This window comes from Cynoglossus semilaevis, chromosome Z, assembly GCF_000523025.1.
Source record: "Cynoglossus semilaevis isolate Cse_v1.0 chromosome Z, Cse_v1.0, whole genome shotgun sequence".
NCBI lineage: Eukaryota > Metazoa > Chordata > Actinopteri > Pleuronectiformes > Cynoglossidae > Cynoglossus > Cynoglossus semilaevis.
In genome coordinates this window covers 13,946,623-13,958,025 of record NC_024328.1, presented here as the reverse complement: position 1 = coordinate 13,958,025, position 11,403 = coordinate 13,946,623, and the positions used below count along the sequence as shown (strand labels likewise).

The 11,403-nt window shown below is 39.6% G+C and overlaps 2 protein-coding genes across 6 annotated transcripts in view; one reads left to right on the top strand and one right to left on the bottom strand.

Moving 5' to 3' along the window:
• Positions 1–1,084: 1,084 nt before the first annotated feature.
• Positions 1,085–4,715, top strand: mymk (myomaker, myoblast fusion factor). The gene is made up of 6 exons (XM_008336442.2): positions 1,085–1,520; positions 2,594–2,708; positions 3,111–3,259; positions 3,353–3,469; positions 4,175–4,315; positions 4,521–4,715. Exons 1-6 carry the CDS (start codon positions 1,386–1,388, stop codon positions 4,713–4,715), a joined length of 852 nt encoding a protein of 283 aa, XP_008334664.1. The 5' UTR covers positions 1,085–1,385.
• Positions 4,716–9,468: 4,753 nt separating this feature from the next.
• cntrl (centriolin) overlaps positions 9,469–11,403 on the bottom strand; it is a 12,961-nt gene continuing 11,026 nt past the window's right edge. For all 5 annotated transcript variants that reach the window (XM_008336542.3, XM_025053209.1, XM_025053210.1 and 2 more), the window contains exons 19-23: positions 11,095–11,205; positions 10,885–11,002; positions 9,930–10,336; positions 9,750–9,844; positions 9,469–9,654 (exon numbers count right to left, since the gene is read on the bottom strand). In XM_008336542.3, coding sequence (XP_008334764.1) covers positions 9,537–9,654; positions 9,750–9,844; positions 9,930–10,336; positions 10,885–11,002; positions 11,095–11,205 — 849 coding nt within the window. In that variant the 3' untranslated portion in view covers positions 9,469–9,536. The remainder of the gene's footprint in view (positions 9,655–9,749; positions 9,845–9,929; positions 10,337–10,884; positions 11,003–11,094; positions 11,206–11,403) is intronic.

Sequence of the window (11,403 nt, the reverse complement as noted above, 5' to 3'; positions counted from 1 at the left end):
GGACAATCTTATTCAGTCTGCAAGAGAACTACGGCTTGGGAGATTTATTTTCCAGCAAGACAATGATCCGAAGCATACTGCAAAAGCTACACAGGAATGGTTAAAAAAGAACCAGGTAAATGTTCTGGAGTGGCCGAGTCAAAGCCCAGACCTCAATCCTATAGAGAATTTGTGGCTGGACTTAAAAAGGGCTGTTCATGCCCGATACCCACCCAACCTGACAGAGCTTGAGCGGTTTTGCAAGGAAGAGTGGAGCAAAATTGCTGTGGGCAGATGTACTTATCGAGACTTATCCACACAGACTCACTGCTGTGATTGCATCCAAAGGTGCATCTACAAAATACTGACTGGAAGGGTGTGATTAATTATGCAAACAATTATATTTTTTTATATATTTTTATTTCATTGACATTACTTTGTAGAAATCTGTTTTCACTTTGACATTAAAAGAGTTTTTTCCAATACATTTTTGTGCTAAAAAAAAGCCAAATTTTATTGACCATGAAAGATTTATGAAAGCACTAAAAGGATAAAACATCCAAGGGGGTGAATACTTATGATAGGCACTGTATGTATGTACATATGTATATATGTATTTATATATGTATTTGTATATATGTGTAAATATGTCCTATGTCCTGCTTTTTTTGTCTCTCTAGTTCGGGACACATTTTGCTTGCAAAAAAAACCAAAGATACATTTCTGCCAGTTATACAACAGTTAACGTATGCTTAACGGCATTATAAGATACTCTACCACAATGTTTCCCAAAGACTGGGTCGCGACCCTCAGGTGGGTCGTAAGAGTTGTTGTTTTGTTTGGGGGGGGTCGTCTCGCATCATGTTTCTCAGGAGTTTACAAATAATTGGTCGTGAAGGTTTTGTGACTTTTAAAATATGGGTCCCCCTAGAAAAAAAAAAGTTTGGGAAACACTGCTCTACCAAGTTATACAAAAAAAGAAGATAACATGAAGATACCACACACGGGGTCACTGGAAAATCTTAAACGTAAAAACAATTTAAATCAGAATGCTAGGCCTTTTCAACCAACCTCAGCTGTCTGCCCTCTCAGTGTGAGTGAAAGCTCTAAGCCCCTCCCACTTCTACCCCTGGTAGTACTGGTATGCCAACAGCTGTTGAGTGATGACACTGCACATACAGGCCTCTGTGAATGAACGTGCTGAGGGACATTTAAACTTTAAAGGGGCAACGTGTGTGTGTGTGTACTATGACATGAATGCAATCCACCCACTGATATACACACTCCGCCACCTACGCTGAAGACTAAAGGACGTGTCTGTTTGTTTGTTTCTCGGACCTCGTCTCCTGAGAACTTCTCAACCTTTTTCCTTCATCAACTGATCTTTCGATTTTTCACCTCCAACGATGGGATCTTTTATTGCCAAGATGCTGCTTCCCACCGTCAGCAGCCTGGTGTTCCTGCCTACGGCCAGTGTGGCAGCAAAGAGAGGCTTCCACATGGAGGCCATGGTCTACTTCTTCACCATGTTCTTCACAGCGGTGAGAGAATCTAATCTGTAAATTTTAAAATTAACTGTAACTTTCTGGAAAAAACTGAAAGATTTGATCATTATTTTCGATGAAAACATAAGAACCAATGGTATAAACAGATATACGATATATATAATTTGAAGGATGTTAGAGGTTGGAAGTGGTATTGGTAGCTTTCTTTCATCTCAGGTTTTCCGAAAGTCAGGGTCTGTTGCTAGATTGGAAATTCTTCCAGGGGCTGAATGATTCCGAAAGGGTGAAATATACCGTAGGTAAAGTTTGGGTTTGGTTTTTGAGAGAACGGACTTTACGGACGGACGGATTCTATGCGTCAAAGACGAAAAACACAAACAACAAATGATGCAACTCGCAGTAAATTTGACTCAAATTTGAAAGACCAGGGGTGTAATTTTAGCTTTGGCAGGACACAACATCAAAATACATTGCAGGATTTTACCATAAACATTGTGGCCTAAACTGAGTAATTCAAGTATTAGTTTAAATTTCTAATGATACCATATTTTCAATACTTTAAAATTTATAAAAACAGATTTCTTTTTGTACATTTGTACTACCGTCTGGGAATCTAAAATGGGTTCATACTTTTTCAGGGGCATTACTTGCTTTAAAAAAAAAAAAAAACCTTTACTGAATACTTCTAGAGATGATTCATAAACACCAAAAGCTTCTCACGAAATTACACTTACTGGAGGAGAATATCAACCCAGTGTTACCCTTCGGTACAAGGAGATTTTCAGTACCCGCCCTAAGTATTTGGGGTGCTTTTAAAGGGACTTCCTGGAACCTTCCACAACCTCCTGATTGGAGGAAAGTCTTGTAAATTTTGGAACTGATGTGGTCACATACGTAGGTCTAACCTCTGTCTTCGGTACTTTGTTTTGGACTGTACACAGTTGTTGCACGTTTCGAATAAAAAAATAGAATTTTTGGTATTTGTTATTATAGGTACTACTGTGTACTACTCTGTCTGTGTTTATTTATCTTATATATATTTTTAAAGATTTCTTTAAGATTTTTTTTAAACCAAAACTCACCATTTTTTCTTGTTAAATGTGTTTCAGATTTTCCATGCGTGTGAAGGACCTGGTCTGTCCATCCTGTGCTTCATGAAATACGACATACTGGAGTACTTCAGCGTTTATGGGACAGCACTGTCCATGTGGGTCACACTGATAGGTACATATTTTTGGTCTGTAAATACAAGTGTTTAACATATATGTTTAAATACACATTCTATCGTATGATGTTTGATCACAATGTATTCAAACGTATGACGTAATGATTGGACTTCTGTACGATCCCTAGACTCAGTTACTCAACAAAGGGCACAACCAAACACGCAACGTAAGAAAAAGCTAACAAAAACTGTTTCACGGAATTTAGCCGTAGCCCAATTTTTTCGGTGAATGGAAAAAAATACCTAAATAGACTCATAGTCTGGTGCGACTTATGCTCAAACAAATCTGCGTACATTATTACCAATAACAAATTTGTGCCGTATGTTTCCTTACAAATATACTTTACGACAAAGTGACGATGTATAAATTGTTTAAGGGGCGGTTCTTTATTTTACTTCAGCCATAGGTGACTTTGATGAACCACAGCGCTCCAGTTTAACCATGTTTGGCGTGTTGACCACCGCCGTCAGGATCTACCAGGACCGCTGGGGCTACGGGATATACTCTGGACCAATAGGATCTGCCGTCTTCATCATTACTGTCAAATGGGTGAGTGGTCATCAAAAATGGCTACCCATGTAGCATTTATTGTGATTTCTTCTTTGCGTCATCGGTGACAAAGCGATTCCTCATTTCTCACAGCTGCAGAAGATGAAGCAGCTGCGGGCTTTGTATCCAGAGAAGACCGTGTACACACAGCAGGTTGGTCCGGGCTGTTGCTTCGGCGCGCTAGCTCTGATGCTGCGATTCTACTTTGAAGTAAGTCTTCGCGTCTTGTTGCCAATGTTAAGCTGCAATAGTTACTTTTTTTTAATAGCGCTAGAAAGGGAAGATTTTTTTTAGACATATCAAATTACAGAGATACCACTATTACAGTATATACCTTGTGTTACATACAACGTGTATGCGACACTTAGTAAGTAGTACTTGCCTGTAGGTTGCAGTTATGAACCCTTGCCACGATAGCTCGGAAAAAAGCACAATTGCGCGGAAATTATGCGACAAAATGTAAAAAGCCAAGCCTACAATATCGCCTCAATATCATATCATAACGTAGTGCTATCAACACAGACACCAGCGCTAACAATAGCTACAATAGTCCTGGTCCAGACAAATGGTGCATCCAGGCAACAATGGACTAGATGACAGGGTTCGGGGCAATTTTGAATATAAATAGTTGTAATTATACGGTGAGTTTCGACTAATCCGTGAATGGAGTCGACAGATGTAAAAATGTACAGATAAAAATAGATCAAACTTGACTTGACTTCGTGCATACGTCTATTCATGGATCGTAGGTAATCAACAAAGCGTCTATTAAAACAATTAACTTTTTTAAAATTGATGTATTGTTGATATGTAATATTTTACTGGTTGTTAAGCCGTTGAATTGTAAGGCGGATATGTCAAGAGAGAGACGTCAAGTTCCTCCGTGACGGATGTGGTGTTTCCTCCTTATTGCAGGAGTGGGACTACGCCTATGTCCACAGCTTCTACCATCTGTCTCTGGCTGTGTCCTTCGTTCTGCTGCTGCCAAAAAAGAACCGTTACGCAGGGACAGGACAAAATGCTGCCAAGCTCAGCTGCTACGCTCTGTGCTGCTGCGTAAGTTCTGATCTGACCGTATTAAAAAGAAACGGCAAATGTGATGACGGACAGACGATGATAATAGTCCAACTCTTGGGTTGGAATTTGCATGAATATCTCTAGTTTGTACTTGGTGTCGGAGGTGTTTGCGTCAATTCTGACTATTTGTCAGGCCCTTGTTTTAAGTCTTATCTCTTCTAATTCCCGACTCTCACCTCTGCAGACTGTTTTTCCTGCCACCGATAAAGACAAGAAGGACAAACCGAAAAAGAAGTCCTCTCGCACTCTGTGGAAAGCCCCTACTAAGAAGACAAGCAAGTGCAGCACCCCCACCCTGCCTCTTTACACCTCCCCGCCCCCCACACCTATTAAAGGCACAAGTATTAGCAAGCTCAAAGAGATGAATGGCTGGAAGTGAAGCCAATGAACCAATGATGGGAGACAATTATTTGGACTGATAGTAACAGTAAATCAACTGACATATTTATGAATTTGAACAACAAAATTGTTTAACTCACCTATATTTATACAGGTATTTTTTCAATTATACATTTTTCATTTGTCAACTACATTCAGATGGTACGATCTCACAGTGCAATTACAAATATTAAATTCAACATATGAACTCTTTTGGTACAAATCCCCATCATGTACCAGGACTGTTGTAGCTAACATTAGCTCTGGTGTCTACACCAGGACTGTTATAGCTAACATTAGCTCTGGTGTCTGTACCAGGACTTTTGTAGCTAACATTAGCTCTGGTGTCTGTACCAGGACTGTTGTAGCTAACGTTAGCTCTGGTGTCTGTACCAGGACTTTTGTAGCTAACATTAGCTCTGGTGTCTGTACCAGGACTTTTGTAGCTAACATTAGCTCTGGTGTCTGTACCAGGACTGTTATAGCTAACATTAGCTCTGGTGTCTTTACCAGGACTGTTGTAGCTAACATTAACGCCAGATGTCTGTGCTAATGGCAAAATGTCTTACAGTGCGGTGATACTGTAGACTTGAAATGCTGCAGTGCTGGGAAAACTCACTGTTGCACAATTTGCACACGGTCATGTTTCCATTTTTTTTACATTTGCTAGGTGGTAGTGTGTGCATCGATGTAACCAGCATGCCAGAAATTAAGGAAATCAAAAAATGCATTATTTTATCCGCAATCATTAGATACGATTTTAGCACATTTCAAGTCTCGGCTGTCCAAACCGAAAGATGACAAATAAGAGTTTGTTTTGTAGAACCTACAGACAGCACTTGGCTACGAGCGTGAAATGGAAACACCACCCGATAACTGTCGAGCCAAGCACTGATAAACTTATACGAGGCTGGTAAGATAATCTACTCCAACAGGAAACCAACCATCATGTGGACGTTTCGACTCCAAACTTCTTTCCGGGGTCTGTAGAATATTTAGGGTCAGTATTTATGACATGTCATCGGCTAACAAACAGCTAATCGGAAATCTGACACAATGCTGTTCAAAAGGGCCTTGCAGTTTTATTTGATGTCCAGATAACAATGCAGTCCTCTGATGCACTTGTCCAAACAGTGAAGACAGGCGGCGTGCTATGAAACAACACACATCAGGAACGGGGAGACAGCGGCTGAGACAAGCCAGTAAAACTGACTGGAGAATTTATGAAAAGAGCAAACAGGCAGATGGTTTATCTCTCCAAAATATATAAATTGTCTTCAGAAATGTTCCTCGAGGGACACCCTTCGTCTGCTCACCTCTGTCTGTCCACTCCTCCTCTTTTCCTTTCCCCATCTCTGTCAGTAAAAGGGACCACGTGGCTCAATTCAGTTAAGAGAATTACAAGGGTGTAAAGAGCGTTTTATTGTTTTTATAAGTCCGCGAGATGCTAAATGTGTCAGATAAAGCATTAAACTTCGAGGGGGTGGTGGGGGGGATGTCAATCCAGACATTGGTCTGTGACCAAAGTGGGCTTTTTTTTTTTTAGGTCTTTCTGGATCCTTGGATGGACTTGTCCGTCTGTTCACTCGCTGGACCCTAAATGTTTGTAGTTCAGACTGTATTAAGTTTCTGCTCAATCGATATATAATTTATTATGCAATTCGTAATATTTTTACCTAAATGTGCATCTTTGTTTTTTTCTTTAAATGATTTGTAAATATTTAACATGATTTTGTAAATATGAATAATAATAATAAAAAAAAGAAATGCTGCAGTGCCGGCTTCATCTGGTACCTAAAAACTACAAGGGATGTGAACTTCACATGAAACCATTGACAAAAACCCGAGTTGACCGAAACTACAAGGCCCGGTCTGTTCCATCAACACTGATCTGTTGCCGACTCTAACATACTCAATGAATTCTATATCACTTTCGCTTCTGCGGGATGTGCGCCCCCGCACGTCACCTGCCCCCGAAAACTACCCAAAGACTACAAACGAGTTCCGTGCTGCCATAGACAAAACAGTCGCTGACCGCTTTTTGTGAATGAACCTCCCTTCCACCAGGGGAACGTGTTGAGCTGGGGCCAAGCCACCAGCTCCCGTGCCCAGAGAAAGGTGTTTTTGTCTGGGCCGGGAGAACCGGCTGGCTGCACCTCCAGGTCCTGACAGGATGGTAACACGAGCCTTTTATTACACATTCAAGTGTGAAACACCTCTCAGTCCCTTTACGACCGCCGTCTGTCCCACCATTCAGGGGTGGGGCCGAGGCCCACACACGTGGACTGTACCTTTGTAGACCGCGCCGTCTCTGTGGTCTGACGAGTACCAAACGGTAGAAGATCAGTCCCAAACATGCCGCTAAATTAACGTTCTGCCATGAAAAGAGTCATTATTTGGGGGTCTTCTGATGTCACCCTCCCAGAACTGTGGTTCCTAAGTCACTCGTGGGTCTTTAGCCTCTTTACACCCCTCCCAAACACGTTTACTCATCAGGCTCAAGTTTTTAGCTTGCTAACAGCAAAACAACATAACGGTATCAACACTTTTTACTCAAGATCAAATGTGTATTTTTTTTTACATTGCACAGCAGGTCAGTGTATGTATTTTTTATTATTTATTGTATGTAATTGTACTACAGCATAGGTGTCAAACTCAAGGCCCGGGGGCCCGCGGGAGCTTAAAAAGCATTTAATGAAGTCCATGCAGCAGAGTTGATCAACCTATGAAATTAAAAGTTGTTTTTTTTATTACACAGCAATGAACAATATTTGTAGCTTGAATAAATAATAATCAAAGGCAGATACATGTATTAGTCTGTGATGGAGGAGCTACATCTATACCAGACTCTATTCTGTTTGTATCAAAGTCTGAATGACTTTTATTTTAAAATATTGCCAGATTATCGTCAAATTAATAATTTTTTTGAATCAAGTAAATTAGAATTTTTTTTCCATTTTTTCACTGTGTCCCACTGCAGGCTGGTACCAAAGAACCTATGGACTGGTACTGGTCTGCGAACCGGGGGTTGGGGACCCCTGATCTATACAGTGTTCTGTTTAAAACCGGCCCTTCAACAGGAACTGTATTGTTGACGTGGCCCCCGGTGAAAATGAGTTTTACTGTCTCAGTAATGAATATATTGTGTTGGAATGGATGTTTGCATGTACATTTTATTGTGTGGTATTTTATTTGCAGTTCAACAGAACTGAAACTTTATACGATGCACTACTAAAATGGTGGTGAATTCTATTGGCTGGTAAACTTATGAAAGTTGCTCTTTTTCAGTTGAAGGTTCAAAAAAGGCTACAAATGTTACAAATTAAATTATATTTCCCGTTTAAAATTATAATATATAATATTTCTTTTTGAAAATGGTCACCATCATTGACATGTGATCGTTACAAGTGAAAAAGAAAATACAGTAGCTGCTTCATAGAAAATACTGGCACTCGATGAAATCCTCATCCCCAACTAATAAGGCAAAGGGAATGTCTGGGTGTTCAGCAACCTCTAGCGGTGAATGTTTCAAGCTTTTGATTAATATTTTGTTCAATAGCCCTTCACTCTTAAAGTACCCGTGTAGAAATAATAGGTACATAAAATATATCAGCCCTATGTGATTTTTATTCCACCATTTATTTACAAAAGGATATAACACATGACGTATTAGCTAAGTTTTCTTCATGAAAAGGATGTTTACGGTCAAACCCATGTGAGGCGCTAATAGAACGTCTCTGCTGCCATCTAAAGGACAGATAGCAGAACAAGTAGCATTTACAAAAGATTTACAAATAAAATTGGATCGAAAAAGACTATTTTAATTTGTATTATTAATGTTAGTGCAGTGTTTGTTTGTTCCTTTTTTTTTTTTTTTTTACATACAGTCGCTCTTTAACGGCTCGGGGGCTTAATGGGTGGGTAGAAAGGGCACCAAAACATAATCTCGCATAGGGCATCGAAAAAGCTAAAGCTAGCTCTGTAGATAGTGTGCTATATGTTGATATACAATTTATTAAAAATAATAAATAAATCCCACTTTCCGCGTGACAAGACCTTTGTAAATAAACTCAGCTTCTTTGTAAAACTCCTGTAGCAAGTTTGGCTAACAAAAGAGGCTACATCAAAACATTAAAGTTACCATTAGCAAATGAGACGAAGCGGTGTTTCTCGAAGTTTTCAGACCAAAAACAAAAATCCCTTAACCAATAAAATCGTGGATATTCGTAAACAAAATAACTGCTGATGTATTTTAGACATCCAGACGTACTCACTCATCATCATCTTAGCGGCCATCTTAATGTCTGCTGTTGGTGACGTGACGACGAGTCTCGGTGAAGACTTATATGTTCGTTTCGGTCTCGTTCTCCATCAGCTCTTTTTGGGGGGGGGGGAAACTCAGCTCATCTTCGTCTCAACTCCAAAAACATCCTCGTTTCATGTTATACATACTAGTAATCGTAATGTCACTTTCACGCTGCGCTTCCCGCGCTTCCATGTCGGGCTTTCACAGCTTGTTGAGCCCGGTTGTCATTTCCCCCAAACAGTTACCTCGTGGATGTATAATTGACAGGAATGACCTACACATGTCTAGACTAGGAGGCGGTGTCGCGAAGCAGCCGTAAAACGGTCGGCCTCGTTGTTGATGATGTCACAACCCGTTCAAAATATATTGCAATAGAAGTATTAACAATTACAGAATGGTCTGTTTATGCTACTCTAATTGAAGTATTTTGTATTTAGAGAAACACTTTTAAAAAACAAAATATTTATTTACACACATATATATAAATTTTATTATTATATATAATTTAATATTGTTTCAAAAAGACAAAACATTTGCTAGTTCCTGAGTGGCTGCTGCATCTTTGTCCGTGTGCTGTCGGCGGATGTACTCCTCTCTCTGTTTTGTAAGCTCTGCCTCCACCGCAGAAAGACACCTGACACACATACACATGGTTAGCTTTAACTGTGAGGTAGCAGTTTTTTTCGTAACTTGTTTACGCGTTTGTTTGCGTAGCGGTTGCGTACGTACCGCTCGGCGTGCCTCCGTCTGGCCTCCAGATGCGTACACTGCTCCTTCAGACTCCTTTTCTCGTCCTGTCTCCTCCTGAGTTTCTCCTGCAGCTCCTGCGCAAAGAAGACGACGTGTTGAATCGCGTTTTTTTTTTTTTGTCACGTTACATTTCATCCGTCGCCGTATATCATAACTGACCTGTAGTTCGGTTTTCTGTTGCGTCATGTTCACCAGATATGACTCGGCTTCCTTCGTGTAGGAATCCACTTCCTGTCGCAGTGACGCCAGTTCCACCTTCTTCCTGTCCACTTCCTCCTGGACTCGGCCCAGTTCCTTCACTGTGGTTTCCACCTCCTGCACCGTGGTCTCCAGCTCATCCGTCCGCCTTCTCACTTCACTCCTCCTGCTCTCCACCTTGGTCTGCTTTCTGTCCAGTCTGTCCGTCACCGTCTCCAGTTCCTCCCTGGTCTTGTCCAGTTCACTCTGTGTCCTGTCCAGTTCGCCCTTCTGCGCGAGGAGCTGCTGGACACCCTGGGTGCGTTTGGTTTTCATATCCTCCAGTGCCTGTTGCTCTGCCAGCAGCTCCTGTAAAATCAGTTTCAGCTCTGCACAAATAAATAAATAAATAAATAAAAGGCTTAATGTCACGAAATGCTTGAATTGAGGTTAAAAAATATAAATAATAATAATGATTACTTTGGTCAACACAGTATATATTATTATATAAGTATAATAATGACTTGATTTTTTTTACCTTTCGTTTATTTACCTTTCTAGTGTGTATTATTCAAATGTTGCAGGAAACAAAAATATATATTTCTATAAACTAAAAACAAAACAATAACAATACAATTGTTATTGTTAAACAATAGAATACAAATGTATATAAATCTTATTGAAGGCAGTCATTTGTATTTTTACATTATTTTATATTATTTCTGTATTATATTATTGGTAAATAATAATAATAATAATAATAAAAATAATGAAAATAAAATAATAATAATAATAATAATAATAGAAAAAATAAAAACAAAAATAAAGAAAAAATTAAAATAAAAATAAAAAATATTTGCTGTGTATTTGTTTACATAGTCATACGTAATCAATACTCCAGACAAAAAACAAATCTCAAGAGCATGTATTTTTTTACCTGCTCTGTTTGTGTGGATTTCAGACTGAAGCGCGAGGAGTTTCTGCTCCTCCAGCTCCACCGCTGACACAGTCGACTGCTTCTCCTTCAGCAGAATCTTTTGCTGCTCCATCAGCTCCTGCAAACAGGAACTCACATTTACAAACAGATTTTTTTTTTGTCCTACCTACTTATCTACTTAAAAAAAGACAAACTACGTCTCCTCCTCACCTTGACTGAGTTCTGCAGTCGGTGCTCCTCCTCCCTGACCTCCTTCACCAGGGTCACAGCTGCCTGATGCTCCTCCCATCTCTGTGCCAGATTCTGCTCCTGCAGCTTCACCTGCAGAGATCGAACAAACTGTGATAAACTGAAGATACTTCTACTTCAGAAAATGCTGCTGCAAAATATATATATATACGTATATATATGTATATATATATATATACACATATATATATATGTGTATATATATGTATATGTATATATATGTGTATATATATATGTATATGTATATATATATATACACATATATGTATA